The sequence below is a fragment of the Suncus etruscus genome, chromosome 3 (assembly GCF_024139225.1).
Source record: "Suncus etruscus isolate mSunEtr1 chromosome 3, mSunEtr1.pri.cur, whole genome shotgun sequence".
Taxonomy (NCBI): domain Eukaryota; kingdom Metazoa; phylum Chordata; class Mammalia; order Eulipotyphla; family Soricidae; genus Suncus; species Suncus etruscus.
In genome coordinates this window covers 164,285,854-164,305,415 of record NC_064850.1, presented here as the reverse complement: position 1 = coordinate 164,305,415, position 19,562 = coordinate 164,285,854, and the positions used below count along the sequence as shown (strand labels likewise).

Genomic DNA, 19,562 nt, shown 5'->3' with positions numbered 1-19,562 from the left:
TGTTAAAAAACACTACAAAAGAATTATGAAAAATTGAAAGCAAGCAAATGGAAAGTTTTTCTAATTTCAAGGCCTGGTGTACAATACAAAGATGTCCATATTACGCAAAATGTATACAGACTCAATTCAACCTCTATAAAATTCCAATTATTATTGATATTATTCACGGAGAACTCCAGTGTAGTGTCCAGGTGGCCCAGGGAATGCCCACAAACACGTCTGCCCATTTATGTGTGCAAACCCAGAGATGCAGTGCTTACTCAGACCCAACCATCTATGCCCCATTCAGGGTAATCCAGTATTATCAAAGCCATATCCACACACCTAAGAGCCATCTGGGCCTCATTCAATGCTAGGGATTGAAATCAGGCTAGTACATATAGGGCATGTGCTCCATCCCTTAGGATTTCTCCCTGGTCCCCAATAATACTGTTTACAGGACTGGTAAAAATAATTCTACATCTCATAGGGAACCATAAAAATACTACAAATAGCTACAATGAGAAAAAACAAATCTGGAGAAATCACACTTCAGAATTTGTTTGGGTTTTTTTTTTGGGGGGGGGATAGGGATCACACCCCGCGACACTCAGGGGTTACTAATGGCTCTGCACTCAGAAATCACTCCTAGTAGGCACAGGTGACCATATGGGGTGCCAGGATTTGAACCACCGTCTGTCCTGGATCAGCTGCATGCAAGGCAAATGCCCTACCACTGTACTACCTCTCCAGCCCCAGAATTTTTTACAATGATTTAAAATATACAAAGTGAAGGAAGGAAGGAAGGAAGGAAGGAAGGAAGGAAGGAAGGAAGGAAGGAAGGAAGGAAGGAAGGAAGGAAGGAAGGAAGGAAGGAAGGAAGGAAGGAAGGAAGGAAGGAAGACAAGAATTGACAAAATATGGAGACATTTCCACCCATGTACACTACCGATAGAAATAAAAAATGTTATAGCTGCTATTAAAAACAGTAAAATTTAAAAACAGAACTGCTATATGATCCAGAAATTCTGCTTTGAGTGTTTATTCAAAAAAATTACAATCAGGATCTCAAAGATACATGAGCACTTCTATGTTCATTACAGCACTATGCACAATATCCTAAATGAGGTAATTACCTAAATGTCTACTGACAGGTGGGTGTGTGAAGAAAATATAGCTCATACATAAATAGAACACTGCTAGACCTTTGAAGAAAATTAAAGGAGGGCAGGAATGTGGTTTAAATGGTAGATACATGTCTGGCAGGTGTGAAACTGGATTCGATCAGCACATGTTAACCACCAAGCGCCACTGAGTGTAGCCCTTGTCGCCCCCAACACACCACTACACATAGTTCTCCAACCAAAAAAAAAAAATTAAGTTAAATTAAAAAGAAGACAGTTCTGTAACATTCAATAACATGAATAGATCTTGAGGAAATTACACTAATGACCTATACCAGTCACATAAAGAAAGATATTGTACTGTTTTACTTATATAATGTACATAAAATAAATCAACAAACTCAAAGAATAGGGCCAGAGTGATAGCATAGTGAGTAGGGCATTTTCCTTGCATGTATCTGACCCAGGTTCAATCCCCAGCATCCCATGTGGTCCTCTGAGCCTGCCAGGAGTGATTTCTGAGTGCAGAGCCAAAAGTGACCCCTGAGGACTTCCAGGTCTGTCCCAAAAACAAACAAGCAAAAAAAGAATAAAATGAAGGTGGCTACTAGGAGCTGGGAAGAGGGAGGTATAGGAGTTACAGGTCAAAGATCATGCAGTTTCATTTAAACAAAATGAAAAAGCTATAGAAATCTGCTGTAAGACATTTATCTAGTCACCAATAAGAATTATTGGACACTTAGAAGCTTAAGAGGGTCAATCTAATGTTAAATGTTCTTAAGTTGAAATCAGTTCTTAAAATCCTGTGCATAAGTTCCAGACAGCACTGTATACTGACAACATAGCAAATCTCAAGTCCCCACACTCCTGAGCCTGCCTTAACTTACCTGCAAACTTGAGGGCTCCTCAGCCAGCTCAGCATTTTCTCCTGAGCTTCTCTTCATTCAAGACTGTACTCTTTGGGGCCGGGCGGTGGCGCTCGAGGTAAGGTGCCTGCCTTACCTGCGCTAGCCTAGGAGACGGACCGCGGTTCGATCCCCCGGCGTCCCATATGGTCCCCCAAGCCAGGAGCGACTTCTGAGCGCATAGCCAGGAGTAACCCCTGAGCGTCACCGGGTGTGGCCCAAAAACCAAAAAAAAAAAAAAAAAAAAAAAAAGACTGTACTCTTTGAACAAGAGAGAGAGTACGGTGAGGAATTTCCCTCACAATGTTTTAAGATAGTGCTATTAAATAGCATTTGAAAATCTACAACTATTATTACAACTGATATCCATGCATCAACTCTCCTATGAAACATTCCCAATTAAGATAAAACTCCTGGGAGAGGGAGCTCGCAGTTGGACCCAGCAGAGCGCACATGCCAGGAAAGCCGTCCCTCTTTTTTTCTGGTATGTCAGGGTCCCTGGTCAGACAGCGAGCCACAGATCTCCTGGACTGAACACTTGGTCCAGGAGACTGGGACCCCCCCACGCCAGGCAGGTCTTTATGGCCGGCCCTGGCAACTCGAGCCCTGGGGGGCGGGCGGAGGAGGGAAACCCCTCCCCTATGTATATTGGACCCCCTGTTTTGTTTACTAGTAATACTATTTTTCAAAACCACGCAGGCGCATTATACTTTTTAAGCATTATCCAAAAACGTTCCTGATCCTAGACTGTTCCTAGGAATAGAATCAGGATGCCCAAGATTTTGATAAAACACTCAAATTGACCTTTATTGTCTAGTCTTTTATGTATTGCCTCTCCCCTCACCCCTTTGTCTCTCCTACCTCCTCATACCCAAACCCTGAACCATTATCTTCCCCTTATTCAACCCTCCTTATCCTCAGTTCCTAATTGGGTAGACACCAAGACTGACCTTTTGCCCCAACACCACCATCCAGCTCCTCATTGAAAGATACCCTCTCGGTCTCCAGCTCATGCCTCTACAAATAACTACAACCAACACGCCTGTTGACCCATGCTTAGTGGCCCCTCATGCCCCCATCAAACTATGGACTGTTGCATGATACCGGAATCAGCTTCAGCAAAACCTCTAGTTCAAGGACAATATAGGGTTCCATAATGCCGCAAAACATGTCTCAAACTCAACTATCACCTGTTGTCTTCAAATACCCTTGTTTTCTTTCTTTGTTTTCTTTTTAAAACATAAAAGGGTCACATGTATCTCTTTTGTATATCTCAGATGTATTCCCTTAACATCTATAACTCTTTTCGAATATCTTCATATAGTGACAATTTTGCCCACTAGATTAGTTATTTGATTGTTTGATTTTCCCCCTGTGAGATATGTTTTATAAGCAATACTGGTATAAGAGTAACTCTGTATAGATTTCACGTTTATACCAAGTTACGGGAAATGTTGGACTTTATTCTTCGGCCCCCAGATGCAACAACAATATCTTGTGGCATTGCTTCTCTTTTGCATAGGCACATTAAAATGGGAAAATAATACATATGCAAACAAGTTCTTATCTAATAGAGATGGGAACACAAATTTGGTAATGTAATTAGGCCTTTTACCCTGAACATTGGCATAATGATTTGGCTCAGGCCTCAGAAGAATGGGCATTGCCCACACACACCTGAACAATGGATACCATCTATGGAAACAACCACAATTGTCTTTAACATTACCAGGATCCAAGCCTCTACCAGAGAAGACCTACCACCGCTTTGGCATTGACTTACTCCAAAGAGTGCTCCTAACACCCAGGTGACTCAGCAACAGTCTGCATGCAGGGCAGATCGCTCCACTTTTTTTTTTCTTTTTTTTGGTTTTTGGGCCACACCCAGTGTTGCTCAGGGGTTACTCCTGGCTGTCTGCTCAGAAATAGCTCCTGGCAGGCACGGGGGACCATATGGGACACTGGGATTCGAACCAACCACCTTTGGTCCTGGATCGGCTGCTTGCAAGGCAAACACCGCTGTGCTATCCATCTGGGCCCAGATAGCTCCACATTTAATGATATGCTGAAACTATAGGATGCTCCACATCAGCCTGACATCGATGAAAGAAATGCACAGAATCCAGAGTCTTTAAATGTAAGAGTCTGATACCAACAATAGCTAAAGTGTGAAAAAGTTTCACCAGGACCTTGAGAATGACTGGAGTTGGATAGACTGGTATGCCTGGAACCCAGAGTCTGTATTATGCCAATAAACTTCTGGGGTGAGGCCCTTTTGTAATCAGGTCAAGGATTTTTTTTTCCATTTTCTCCATTTTTCTGGACTATGCAAACATTGGCGATTGCCACTATCACATCTTTACTATATATTTTTACTCTTATCCTTTAAGGAAAAAAATACAACTTACTGAACTTAAAAACAAATTACTGTAGTAGAATGCCTATCTCGAATACAGGCAGGGGATGGGAAGGGGGAGGGGGTATGTTGCACTGGTGATGGGGGGGGTGTTCTAGTTATGACTGTAACCCAAATATGATCATGTTACTTAAATAAAAAAATATATTTAAAAAAAATAAAAAGAATGACAGGTTTGAAGGAAAAAAAAGATAAAACTCCTGTGTATGGCCCAATTTCTAGTTCTCCAGTCCCTGAAGAATAATTTATTATTCAGTGCTTTAGCTTTCATTATATATGTACCCCTAAAGCAATAAGCACATTCTTTTCAACCTCTTGAACCTGCAAACCAGCACTAGTCTGTGGACCAGGGATTAAAGACCACTGTTTTAGTCTCTAAATTTACTGCATAAATTCTGTAATCTGCTTCTTTCTCTCAGCATTTTGTCATCCATACAGGCCCATGGAATTCTAATCCCTTCATTTCATTTCCACCTTTACTCTGTTCCTGTTAACAGACACTGAGGTCCTTTCCAGCTCTGACTATTAACAATACTGCTGAAAACACTCTATCCTATTTTCATATAGATAAGATCAAATGTGGAATGTGTATGTTTTAAATGTGTCTGAGCCTGCAGGACCCTGGAATGCAGACCATCCATCTGGGCCAAGAAGTCAACTATAACACCAGAAACTAATATCAGGGTGGCAATTGTGGTGGACTTTTGACCCCTGTGCAATTTTGTCACCCAAGGACAACTCTTAGTAACACAAGTAAATCCAAGAACACAAGTATAACTTTGAATTCAGCATGTTTTTGAAATATTCTGTATCACAACAAATATTCACTGATCTGTCTTTTCCTATAACCATTCTCTACTAACAGATCTACTAACATCTCCAGCAAGCATATTCTGCTTCTTTCATTATTGTAGCCTGACAAGCAGTTTCTCAAAGACTGAACAGCAAATAAATGGATATCTCTCAACCATGAAAAAGAATCATCCCTTGGACCACAACCTCCATCTCACCTGCTTAAAGATGGAAATGAGGTTGGGTCTCAATGGGAGAATGTCAGTGCCACCCTCCTCAAAGGAATCATTGCAGAAAAGAACCACTTGTTGCACTAACCCAGAAAGAAGTGGCAATGTGGCCAATACCCAAGACTTAAGTAAAAAAACACACAACTTGAACTTTCTGTGATTCTCTGAGATTTTATGTTAAGATTATATTCAAGTCAATTACCCTTGAATGGACAACCTGACCTCGCCTTGGCAATGTCTTTGAGGCATGAAGGACTGAACTTCAGGAGATGAGAACCCAGGATGGGACAAAGAACCATAAATGCCCAAAAAGTCTGATTAGTAAACTACAGAACATACAAAATACATTAATTTTTAGTTTGGGGGCCACACCCAGTGACGCTCAGGGATTACTCCTGGCTATGTGCTCAAAAATCGCTCCTGGCTTGGGGGGACCATATGGGACGCCTGGGGATCAAACTGCAGTTAGTCCTAGGTCAGCACATGAAAGGCAAATGCCCTACTGCTTGCACCACTGCTCTGCTCCCTACACAAAATACATTTTATAACCTCACATATTAAAGGCAAACCCTGAAGTAAGGCAATTTACAATTGAAATCCGTTAAATAAGTAATTATAAAACTAGGCCAAGTTGAGGCTAGAGCGGTAGCACAAGCACCTTGCATGCCTTGCATGCTCTAACCTAGGACAGACTGTTTGATCCCCTGGCATCCCATATGGTCCCCCAAGCCAGGAGCGATTTCTGAGTGCATAGCCAGAAGTAACCCCTAAGCATCACCGGGTGTGGCCCAAAAAGCAAAAAAATAAAATAAAATAGGGCAAGCTGTAGTAACTCAATCAGTCAAGAAAAATATGAGCTACTATGAGCCAATCCCAGAATATACTGAGGACCCAACAGGCAAGGGTCACAGATCTTACTTAGAGGCTGACAAAGATAGATCAATAATAAATCAATGGAGGTTTTTCTTTTATTATAATTCTGTGATTTACCAAGTTGTTCATAATACAATTGTTTTCATATACATGATGCAAGTAGCACTGGGTTTTGGAAAAGGTTGAATTTTCAAGCAGTACTTCAAGTAGTGCAACCCTTCAGCCCCGTCACCTTGAATTTTCAAGCAATACTTCAAATAGTGCAACCTTTCAGCCTGGCCAACTACCCTCATTCCTCCTCACACTAACCTCAGAAACCACTGAATCGAAGGCACTTCTCATCATTAATTCTACACTCCAAACGAGTACAAAGCTGCATCCATCTTCTCAACACTTAGGAAGAGAGACATGTCTCATCTTTCAAAGCCCAGGTAGTGCTTGGAACAAAGACTCCCTCCAATAAAACAACAAGCAATTTAACTTGATATCTAAGGAGGTAAAATATTCCCAATGAGAGTCCTTAAAAATCTCATCAGGTGAAAATGACCATACTTGCAAGGACACAGGAAAGCCACGTGGACATAGGCACAAGGTTCAAACTAACTTTGCCTCCTAAAAGGCCTCAGAACTGCTGTTCTTAGCAGAAAGCATGTACATGTAGGCAGTGAGGAGAGCCAGAGATAATACTCTCCACCTCCAGGACAAGAAGGGACTCTCCTCCATCAAAAGATCAAGTTCTCCTGAATCACAACGCAATTAAAAAAAAAAAAGGAGCAAAAATAGTAGTAAATGAGAAATTTTATTTTTGGCTAAAACATTTTTTTTTGGTTTTTGGGTCACACCTGGCAGCACTCAGGGGTTACTTCTGGCTCTACACTCAGAAATCACTCCTGGCAGGCTCGGGGGACCATATGGGATGCCGGGATGGGAACTACCGTTCTTCTGCACGCAAGGCAAATGCCCTCCCTCCATGCTATCTCTCCGGCCCGGCTAAAAATTTTTTTAGAGAGTGACATGGTGATATTTTTCAGACGCAGGTAAATTGTGGTGTTCTACACTGTCTTTAAGTACAGGAAGCAGCTGAGATCCAACAGATAGGAAATGCGGAGTAGATAAATCCAAAGATGAGTGCATCAAGTACACGCCAAAGTTCACCTGTGAAGAAACAACACAAACTGGATCATTTTAGCCGCTGAAATACTTTTAATGTTCAACTACAATTTAATAAATGCTTTTGTTTATTTGATTTTGGATTACATCTGGTGGTGCTCAGGGTTTACTCCTTGCCCTGTCCTCAGAGGATTATAGATGATGCTGGGGACTGAATCACAGTGAGCCCCATGCAAGGCAAGCACTTTTTTGTGGGGGGGCCACACCCAGTGATACTCAGGGGTTACTCCTAGCTATGCACTCAGAAATCGCTCCTGGTTTGAGGGACCATATGGGACACTGGGGATTGAACCCAGGTCCGTCCTGGGTCAGCCGCATGCAAGGCAAGCGCCCTACCACTGTGTTATCGCTCCAGCCCACAGGCAAGGCAAGCACTTTGCTGGCTATACTATCTCGCCAGCCCCCAACGACAATTAAATCAGGTCTTTACAAACTATGCTGGGACTAGACAGTCACTCATTGAAGCTAGTGGGAAACAGGAGTCCTGATTGCACACTAAAGATTCACATTCTAGGGGCTGGAGTGATAGCACGCTGCCAACCCAGGATGGACCTGGGTTTAATCTCCAGCACCACCGGGTGTGGCCCTGAAACAAAAACAAAAAAAATGTCCTAACCAGAAACTACAAGCCAAAAAAGAAATTTTCTTTTTTTTTTTTTTCTTTTCTTTTTTTTTTTTTTGTTTTTTTGGGCCACACCCAGCGGTGCTCAGGGGTTACTCCTGGCTGTCTGCTCAGAAATAGCTCCTGGCAGGCACGGGGGACCATATGGGACACCAGGATTCGAACCAACCACCTTTGGTCCTGGATCAGCTGCTTGCAAGGCAAACGCCGCTGTGCTATCTCTCCGGGCCCAAAAAAGAAATTTTCATAAAGAATCCATAACATGTCTGCTAGAATTTGGTTCTTATCATCTGGAGTCCACAACGGAAATATTAATTAAATCATTAAGAGTCCTTGAGGGGGGTGGGCCGGGCGGTGGCGCTAAAGGTAAGGTGCCTGCCTTGCCTGCGCTAGCCTTGGACGGACCTCGGTTCGATCCCCCGGTGTCCCATATGGTCCCCCAAGCCAGGAGCAACTTCTGAGTACATAGCCAGGAGTAAACCCTGAGCGTTACCGGGTGTGGCCCAAAAACCAAAAAAAAAAAAAAAAAAAAGAGTCTTTGAGGGGAGGGCCCGGAGAGATAGCACAGCGGTGTTTGCCTTGCAAGCAGCCGATCCAGGACCAAAGGTGGTTGGTTCGAATCCCGGTGTCCCATATGGTCCCCCGTGCCTGCCAGGAGCTATTTCTGAGCAGACAGCCAGGAGTAACCCCTGAGCAACGCTGGGTGTGGCCCAAAAACCAAAAACAAACAAACAAAACAAAAACAAAAACAAAACAAAACAAAACAAAAAAAAGAGTCCTTGAGAGTGATAGATGATGGTGGATGGATGGTGAGGCCTTCTCAGCCTGGCCAGGTGCCAGCACCTTCTTTGGCCTGGCAGGTCTGAAGGTTCAGGATAATGGCAAGGAAATGATCCACAGCAGTCATGAAGTTTCAGGAGACATCAGCTTTATTACAAGGCTCTAACGACCATGTGTATATCTTACATGGCTTCTAAGCTGACCTTTTTAAGTAGCATCCTTCAGCTGCCCGGCCTGCTCTCTGCTCTCCTGTCTCTGCTCTCTCCATCCTGCCTCCTTCTCCTGAGGCTTCTTGCAGACCCTCTCACTGAATCTCTTGCTGAATTGCTCTTACACCCCTCAGGAAACCCCTTTGTTACCTTTCATAGACCCCTCCCAGATGTGGGCTGGTCTGACCATCAGGTAAGATTATCATTTTGCCCTGGGAAAGCTAATACACAACAACAACTTGAAGTCATTGAAGCTCTCAAGGATACCCGAGACACACCAAAGAGTAAAATGCACTGATTTTTCCTCTCAGTCCCTCTGTACTAATTTTACTCTTCATAGAATCTACACAGTGAATAAGATAGAGACAACAAAATTATGTATTATTTATATTCTTTTTTTTTTTTTTTTTTTTTTTTTGGTTTTTGGTTTTGGGGCCACACCCGGCGTTGCTCAGGGGTTACTCCTGGCTGTCTGCTCAGAAATAGCTCCTGGCAGGCACGGGGGGGGGGGGGGGGGGGGGGAGGGGGAGACACACACCATATGGGACACCGGGATTCAAACCAACCACCTTAGGTCCTGGATCGGCTGCTTGCCAGGCAAACACCACTGTGCTATCTTTCCAGGCCCTTATTTACATTGTTTAACTAGTTAGATTTGATTTTGTTATTTTGGTTTTGTTTTTGGTCCACACCTGGTGGTGCTCAGAGGTTACTCCTGGCTCACTGCAGTGGAACACATAGGATGCTGGGAAATCAAACCCAGGTCGGCCACATGCAAGACAATCAATCCTACCTACTCTACTATTGCTTCAGCCCCTCGACAACATTGAAAGCATTAAAAATCTACAGAACAGGGGCCAGAGAGATAGCATGGAGGTAAGGCGTTTGCCTTGCATACAGGACAGTGGTTCGAATTCGACATCCCATATGGTCCCCTGAGTCTGTCAGGAGTGATTTCTGAGCGTAGAGCCAGGAGTAAACCCTGAGCGTTGCTGGGTGTGACCCAAAACAACAACAACAAAAATCTACAGAACAGCATCCACTAAATGTGAGAAAGTTGATTTTAAAAGAAAATAAGATACGACCACATCAGTGGTCAGAACCTTCATAGTAGTTCTACTGGCCACAGAATGTTCTCCCACTTCTGGACCAGAGTCACAGTACAGTGAGAGGGCATTTGCCTTGCATACAACAGACCAGGTTCAATCCCCAACAGCCCAAATGGTACCCCCAACCTTGCTAGGGTTGATCTCTTGAGTGCAGATTTCTGATTTCTTGATTTCTGAGTGCAGAGCCAGGAGTAACTCCCAAGCACTACTGAGTGTGGCCCAGAATAATAATAAAAGAAAAGGTCTCCCACTTCTAAAACTTACTTAGCAATATTCAGCTATTTTTCTGCTCTAATTTGTGGGCCAGGATCTTAAAACATGGTATCATGAGTCTGGGGTAGCCCCAGAGTGAAAAGCTTCACATGCATGAGGCCTTAAGTTTGATCCCTGATATCACAAGGCAAAGCAACCAAAAACAAACAAACAAACAAACAAACCCACAGACTTGTCTACTATTCCCTCCCCCAACCACAAATTAAGCACAGTGCATTTTCATTTTCAATCATGCTTACCTTTCTCTGCCGACTCTCAGAAAGCTTTTGGAAGACATCTTGGTTTCGCTGCCCCGTTTGCTGGTCAATGCAGATCATCTGGCATCTGTGACAAGGCCCAACCACCTAGGAGGAAAGAGGGGCATGATGGCTTTGCTGTGAAAGTGACCAGAGCTTCCTCCTTGGAGGGAGAACCCTTACTATGGGAGGACAAGCTGTTTGTGTCAGCCAATTGTAGGCTGACACCAAAAAGCACAATAATTCACCCTACTGCCTAGAGTTGCCATGGACGACCTCATTACAGTGCCACCTGGGGGTCCATCATCACTGTGTCTCTTTGCAGAAAAATGAAAGAAAACTTGTGACATGACATATGGCCCTGTCCTCTGACTGCAATGCCACATGAGGAGCCGAAGGACAGAATTGGAAGTGCAAATAAAGACTCATGAGCAAGGATGGTTCTCATGTTATTTACAATGGGGAGCCTGGTAACTACTTCAATGCCTATCTGTTAAGCAGTATGGTTAAGCCATCCATGCTACAGTTCTCCACATATGTCTCACAGCTATTCAAATCATCAATAAAGAATTTTTAATAAAATAGGTCAGGGTATGACTCAGTGTTAGTGTTTGCCTTGCATATGTAAGGCCCTGGGTTTGATTCCTGACATCACGAGGATATTAATTAATTAATTAATAGGCCAAGAATTATTGGTGGAATAAGCATGAAACAAATCTACATGTCTACATGTCTACATTTTTACATGTGTGTCTGCTAGAGAAAACATAGCAGGCAGTTGCTTACCAGGAGTCAAACATACATTATTACTTCTAATCTGGATGGTCCAGCTAAAGCAGAGCATTTTGACAGTGAAACTCGCCCCCTACATGAAAAGGAAAGCATGATCCTGAAGCCCAGAAGAAAGAAGTGTCTCCTTCAGGGTTCCTGGAAAAGGAGAATTTCCTCCCTACCCTTACACCCTTCAAAGGCTCTCTTACTCACTCACCAGTACACAGGAAGTGTGCGTTAAAGTTGGAAACCCTAAGTTGGATGCTATAAAATTGGCTCTATCTGTTTCTGTCCCTTGTGCTCTGAGGCCCGCAAATCAAACACAAAGACCCTGAAGATAGAAGGAACTTTACACACAATCAGAATTCTGTGCACTTAAGGGGTTCTGTGCACCTCCTCTATCCCCCACAAAACTGTGACCACTCCCCCACAGAAAGAAATGCCTTGACCATAGTGCCTTGTATGCTCAAAGCCACTCTTGCCCTCACAATAAACAAAATCTTCTACATTTATTCTATTGCATGGGTTGCCCATATTTGATATTATTGGGATCTCCCCAAAGCATTCCAGCAGCACCTGGGTCTGAATTCAAAGCCAGGTAAGTGTTTTAAGTTCTCTGCTATCTCTAGACCTCTAATGGCAATCTATTATTTAAGACCTTGTCACTATACTAAAAAGGCTCACTCCAGACAGCTTCTCAAGCAGAAATCAGACAGTTCCCAATACCAAAATAACAAGTTTCTTAAAATATTGGGTAGGTATGGGCTGGAGAAACTAAACACCCATAGATAAGGGGTTAATATCTAAGTTATACAAGGTGCTGATAGAACTTAGCAAGGAAAAAAGTATCTAACCCCATCAAAAATGCGGAGAAGAAATGAACAGACATTTCCTCAGAGAAGAAATACAGATGGCCAAAAGGCATATGAAAAAACTCTTCACATCACTAATCCTCAGAGAGATGCAAATCAAAACAATAATAAGGTACCATCTCACACCACAGAGACTGGCACACATCACAAAGATAAGAACAACCAATGCTGATGTGGATGTGGGGAGAAAGAAACTCTCATTCACTATTGGTATGTAGACTGGTCCAGCCTTATTGGAAAACAATATGGATATTTCTCAAAAAACTAGAAATTGAGTTCCCATTTCATCCAGCAATACCACACCTAAAGATAAACACTAGAAACCAAAAACACCATGCAGAAAAGCCCTCTGCATTCCTATGTTCATTGAAGCACTATTTACAATAGCCAGAGTTTCTAAACAACCCAAGTGACAGAGAACAGGTGAGTGAATTAAAGAAACTGTGGTACATCTACACAATGGAATACTAGTCAGAAAAAATGAAGTCATAAAATTTGCTTATACATGGATAGATATGGAGATTATTATATCAAGTGAAATGAGTCAGAGGGGGACATAAAATAGAATAGACATAGAATAATCTTACTAATTTGTAGAATATAAGAAAAATAAAAGATAGCATGGTAAGAATATCAAGAGACAATAGAGACAAGGGACAGGAGAACTAGTCCATGGTAGAAAACTTGCCACAAAGAGCGGTGAGTGAAATTAGGGTAGACAAGGTTCCTCTAATAACAATGATAGTTGGAACTTATAACTCTGGACAAGAACTGAGTGTGAAAAGGGGACAAAGTGACATACATAGTACCCTTTAATAAACCACGATGTCAAAACGGAGAGAGACAGAGAGATGCCTGCCCCAGAGACAGGCAGGGTAAGGGGACGACAAAAACTGGTGGCAGAAAAAGTGACAGAAACTCAATCATGAACAACTTTCTAATCTCATGAAAATGAGATTACAGGGCCGGGCGGTGGCGCTGGAGGTAAGGTGCCTGCCTTGCCTGCACTAGCCTAGGACGGACTGCGGTTCGATCCCCCGGCGTCCCATATGGTCCCCCAAGAAGCCAGGAGCAACTTCTGAGCGCATAGCCAGGAGTAACCCCTGAGCGTCACAGGGTGTGGCCCAAAAACAAAACAAAAAAAAAAAATGAGATTACAAAGAACAGTAAAGTATTTATGACTTAATAATACACAGAGGGGGGAAAATGCTCTCCCAAAGAGATACAGCTATAGACATTATAGTTAATATATCTGTATTAACTGTACTGTATATGTAGTTAAAATATGCAGTATCAGAGCTAGAGTGACATTATAGCAGATTTGGGTTCAATCCCCAAAATCCAATATCCCTGAGCCAACTAGAAGTAATTCCTGAAGGCAGAACCAGAAGTTATCCCTGAGTACTGCTGAGTGTGATCCCAAACCAAAAATAAATAAAATATGCAGTATTGACTGTATCTATAATTTTTTAAATAAAGTTGTTTTGGTTTGGTTTTGATTTTTTGGGCCACACCTGGTGATTCTCAGAGGTGACTTTTGGATCACAACAGGAATCACTCCTGTTGGGCTCAAGGGACCATATGGGATGCCAAAGATCAAATTCATGTTGGCCATGTGCAAGACAAGCACTTTACCCACTGTACTATTTATCCAACACCTTAGTAAATTCTTTTTCGCCTTTTTTTTTTTTTTTTTTTTTTGGTTTTTGGATCACACCTGGTGGCACTCAGGGGTTACTCATGGCTCTGTTCTCAGAAGTCACTTCTGGCAGGCACAAGGAACCATATGAGATGCCAGGATTCAAACCACCGCCCATCCTAGATTGGCTGCATGCAAGGCAAATGTCCTACTGCTATGCTATCTCTCTGGCCCCCTTATTAAATTCTTGAATTGAATAACTGAGATACATAGGTACAAAGTTGTTCATGATTTTTAGTTTTAGAAATACAATGTCTAACACCCATTCCTTCACCATTTGCACTTCTTTAAATGCCTGACCTACATTCCACAGGTAAAGCACTAATTTTTTTAAAACCAACCTCTTTTGATGAATATTTATGATGCTCTCCAATTTCTCATTTATAACAATATTAAATTTATTGAGCTTGTGGTATCTCTTTGGACTTACATGATTATTTTATGGGATCGACTTTTATATCTCTACCTGTGAAGTTGTTGGACACACATATTTTAACTTTAATTAACTGTTGCTTATGAAAAACCATGACATCCAAAATTAAAAGCATCTCGGGAAAATCCCATAAGATCTTACATATACGTCAGCCTCCTGACAGCTAGAGACGCTAGCCAGAGACACTCCTGACCCTAGCTGTTAGCTAGGGTGCTGCTAGTGTAAGGTTCTGACTTGATCTGAGTGGCTGTATCCTGCTGTGTTGGAGGATGCAGCGCCACTGCTCCAGCCCCAACAACCCAGGTCTTTTGTATGAAAAGCTTATGTTCTAGCCATTGTCCTATCTCTCTGTCCCTGAGCAAGTATTTTAATATAAAACTGAGCCACAGCACTAGAATAAAAGAGAGAACGAGTAAGTCAGGTGGTAGAAAGGCAAAGTAACTGTAGGAAGGCTGGTTCCAGGGAAAGGCCTCTGCAGAGAATGTGGGAAAAAGGAGAGATTGGGCTTTTAAGGCATGAAGCTGTCAGGTACGAGAAAGTGTGTAGAGTTTTTATCCAAGTCTTTGAGATATTTTGTGTGTAAATGCCAGGCTATTTATACCCCAGACCTCTGAAATTCTTCAATAAGGACAAAAAAAATGTTTTTTGTGGGTTTTCTGGATGTTTGTGAGCTGGACCTGGTGAGTTTGGAGCTGGGACACAGGCAGACCCCTGTAGTCAGCTTATCCCACTGGCTCACAGAGCAGCGGCTATGCAATGGTTTCTTTCTCCACTTTGCACTAAGCACATTCTTTGCAGATGACCATCCCTCTTGTCCCCAGTATTCCTTATCATTGTTTCAGCAGTTACTTATCAAGCATTGACTCCAGGCCAGGACTGTTCTAGGTCCCAGATGAACAACTGGGAAAAAAAAAAAACAGACTTCGTGCCCAGCCTTGCATGCTCTTAAGATTAAGCACAGGCGAGTGCAGAACGTGACTGTACAGAGGGTCTGGCACATTCTCTCCAAGGAGATGATGTCTGAGCTGAGACATTGGCATAGCAGCAAGGGGAAATGAGCCAGGAAGAAGGCCTGGCCAGACCCAGGAGCCAGGGCAGCAAGTGTATCTTGTTCAGTGGGCTAGAAGGTCAATGTGACAGGCAGAAGGTAAGGGATGAGGGGTCAAATCTCAGGAGGCTTTACCCACTCTCCTGAGTAATGATACTCTGATTCAAAACTTGACCCCATCTTTGCACACCACAGCAGGATATAGGGGGCCCAAGCCCAAGGGGAGCATCCCAAAGGCTGTGCCTCTGCCTGCAAGTTCCTCTTAGCTGAGAACAGGGTGAGAAGCTGTGTGTGGAGGAGGTGGAGAGGCACTGAGCACTAAAAGATTCTAATCCCAGAGAGCTGGGAGGTCCAACATATCACAGGAGAACAAGTTCACTCAGACCCAAGCATTCCAAGGAAGAGAATTTAAGCCAAGACCTAGCACTGTACTGGAGCTACCACAGAGCCCTCCCTCATCTCCACAGACACCAGAGCCTCCTCCAGGGGGCCTGAGCCCAACACACTCCAGGGAAGCAGGATTGATACTCTAGGAATAGCCCAGGATATCTAGATATCACACTCTCCTGCTGGGACTTTGTAGCTAGCTAAGAGCCTGAGACAGAGCAGGGAGCTGCCTGTCCAAGGATGGAAGCTCACTTGCCCTAGTAATTGTGGGAGGAAATCGAGGAGCATCCCAGAACGCACCTGGAGTTGCAAGGAATCAACGGAAATCACATCCCATTTCTCTTCTTCGAAAGCCCTGCTTCCATTGGTAATGATGTTGGCACGGAACCGTGAGATGAGATTGTTCTCCGGGAATGAGCCATGCTTTCCATTCTCATCACTGTCCCAAAACCACCAAAGAAAAAAAAGGGGGGGGTTGTTATCTTATTAGCTTCTGTCATTATTCAGCGTGTCCATGACTGGATTCCTGGCCTCACCAGCTACCTCTGATACCTGGGTAGTACAACATGCTCTGACCATGAGTATAAGGTCAAGAGACACCCGTCTGTTGGCCAGTGCTTCCCAAAGTGGACAAAAGTGTCCCCTGGGAATGCCAGAATGAGCAGAGGGTGGCAGTAACTTTGAGTACAAGTGAAGTGATTTTCTGCTTGTTCACTTAAAAAAGGTAGGTAGATCTGTGGGAGTGAGAAGATTTGTATGAGCGATTTTTTTTCTGAAAAGGAGACAAATGACAACATAACTTGGGGAACCCCTGTGCTGGACAGATCTCAATGGTCTGTCCCCCTGGGATGTGGCTCTGCCTCCAAGAAGAGCTGTACAAAGGGTGAGCAGATCTTTGCAGATGAGCTGAAAGCTTTGGAAACCAAGAAATACAGGGGCTGAATGAAGAAGCTCTGGAAACATAATCAAGTCTTCAAAGTGAGTCAGGTGAGGCATTTAGAGAGCGTCACACACATAGCAAGGACCAAAAACACACCCCAAACTCACTTACATTCCTTGGCTGTTAGGACATTACTAAGCACCTCGAGTCCATACAGGAGGCGGTAACACTTACCTCCTAATCACTGTCCTGCTGGCAGCTATAACTAATATGTACAGCTCATAACAGGTACAAGGTAGGCTACATCTGTAATTCATGTTTAAAACTGTCCTTGCCAGTTGACTCTCTGCACTCCACATATTGTTCCCTCCAGAAGAATGACCTGGAAAATCATCTACAATTCTCTTCAACCCCAGAGCAACATGCTGAGCCCAGTAGAGTGAGTTCAAGGACAGTAGACGAAGCCAGGACAGTAGTGACCCTTGGTGAATCCAGTAGAAGCTTTGAGGTGCTGGACAGTCCCTCTTGCTGATCTGAGTAGAGGTCACATTCTGTGCCCAGCTGTACACATTTTCAAGGTTGTGTTTTTATGAATTGTGTACTTGCTATACTTCAATTAAAAAAATCTTTAGGGGGCCGGCAAGGTGGCGCTAGAGGTAAGGTGTCTGCCTTGCAAGTGCTAGCCAAGGAAGGACCACGGTTCTATCCCCTGGCGTCTCAGATAGTCCCCCCAAGCCAGGGGAAATTTCTGAGCTTAGCCAGGAGTAACCCCTGAGCATCAAATGGTTGTGGCCCGAAAAAAAAAAATCTTTAGATCAGGGACTAAAGCAATAGCACAGCAGTAGACCTTTTGCCTTGCACACTGCTGACCCAGGACAGACCGGGGTTCAATCCCTAGTATCCCATATGGTTCCCTGAGCCTGCCAGGAGCTATTTCTGAGTGCAGAGCTGGTAATAACTCCTGAGCACTGCTAGGTGTGGTCCAAAAACCAAAAAAAAAAATAAATAAATAAACAATCTTTAGACCAACATTTTAAAATGAGGGAAGGTTGGGGTAACATTTGGCTGTGTTCGGGGATTGAACCAGGGTCAGATGCATGCCCCATTTACTATGCTAACTCTCTGACCCTCAAACTAAAATGTTTTAAAATTAATTTATTTATTTTTGGTTTTTGGGTCATACTCGGCAGCGCTCAGGGGTTACTCCTGGCTCCATGCTCAGAAATCGCTCCTGGCAGGCTTGGGGGACCATATGAGATGCCGGGATTTGCACCACCAACCTTCTGCATGGAAGGCAAACGTCTTACCTCTGTGCTATCTCTCCGGCCCCTTGCCCAAGTATTTGTGTCTACAACATTTTAAAATGTTGGTTTGAGGGGCCAGAGAGATAGCATGGAGGTAGAGTGTTTGCCTTGCATGCAAGGGATGGTGGTTCGAATCCCGGCATCCCATATGGTCCCCCGAGCTTGCCAGGAGCGATTTCTGAGCATGGAGCCAGGAGTAACCCCTGAGTGCTGCCGGGTGTCACCCCCCCAAAACATAAACAAACAAACAAACAGAAAAAGAAATCAGAGCTGCACAGAACCAAGATTCATCAGTCTGAATTCAGGCCAAAGTCACAGGCTGCCCTCTAGCACTTCTGACTTCCTGTCCTGCTGAACTGCTACCTGCCAGTCCTACTATAAGAAACAGGGTCCCCCTCCCAGAGAGGTAGCCAGTGTGTCCCCACCGATACCTCCAAGAGTTCCCCCCAAAATCACTGAGCTATTTTCTCAGTACCAAAGGAAGAGGATCACAAGGTTCCAAAAGCTTAGTGAATGGGACCAGAAAGATAGTACCGTGGGTATGGCGTGCACTTTGTATGCAGCCGACCCAGGTTCAATCCCCAGTATCCCATATGGTTCCCCATGCACTTCCAGGAGTGATTTCTGAGTGAAGAGCCAAAAGTAACCCATGGGCATTTCTGGGTGTGACCCAAAAAGCAAAAACAAAATCAAAAAAGCCCTCAGTGACCCAGGACTGTTATGCTTCTCCTCAGAGGGTGAGTACGACCAGATGGGGTATGCCATGCACAGCTGACATAGTTGCCACCTTCTGCTATTCTTTGTATCATTTCTGCATGGGTGGGGAGTAAGGCAGAATTGAATGCAGGGTTATGAGACCTACCTGAATTAATCCCTGGCCCCTTTTTCTGTGATGTGTATGCAGGTATGTTTGTGCAAATTTGTGTGTGTGACAAGCATACACAGCCCTGGTGGCATGAGCTAAGCCTTAGATTACCAGTTTCAAGAACTAGTGGATGGGGATGAACCCCTCCACGGCCTTAGGGTGGCGAATGAGCCTCCTGCTGCTCAGGACCCCTAAATTCCAGCAGGATAATTTTTCCCCTATTGTTTGGCCACCTTGGAACAATGAAGGGAGAGCCCCTTTCCCAGACCCTCTCTAGAGTTGAAACTGTGACAAGATCAGCAGTGGGTAGCAGCGAGCATGCTGAAGAGCAAGCTCTGCAGAGACTCCCTTGAATTATGCCTTTAGACACTCTCATCTTCACTCAAAATGGCAGAGAAGTAGGACGAGGCTCCTGGGGGCTGAGGACTATGGATGGTGAGCAATAGAACTGGGTCAAAGCTGGTGAAAGCTCAGTTAAAGCAAATGTTAAGAAAATCAAAGCTTGACAAATGAATGGCCTCCTCCCCCTGAGGGTGGCTGAGATCCAAACCAAAGATCAGCAGCCTCTTGTGCTGGAGAAGAGGT

At 43.8% G+C, this 19,562-nt stretch overlaps 2 protein-coding genes across 3 annotated transcripts in view; one reads left to right on the top strand and one right to left on the bottom strand.

The window, feature by feature from the left end:
- RPRD1A (regulation of nuclear pre-mRNA domain containing 1A) overlaps nt 1–19,562 on the top strand; it is a 1,137,547-nt gene that overhangs the window by 924,736 nt on the left and 193,249 nt on the right. The gene's annotated exons all lie outside the window — the stretch shown is intronic.
- The window catches only part of MOCOS (molybdenum cofactor sulfurase), a 49,322-nt gene continuing 37,070 nt past the window's right edge, over nt 7,311–19,562 (bottom strand). Inside the window, exons 13-15 of the mRNA XM_049769722.1 lie at nt 16,229–16,367; nt 10,722–10,826; nt 7,311–7,474 (exon numbers count right to left, since the gene is read on the bottom strand). Coding sequence (XP_049625679.1) covers nt 7,322–7,474; nt 10,722–10,826; nt 16,229–16,367 — 397 coding nt within the window. The 3' untranslated portion in view covers nt 7,311–7,321. The remainder of the gene's footprint in view (nt 7,475–10,721; nt 10,827–16,228; nt 16,368–19,562) is intronic.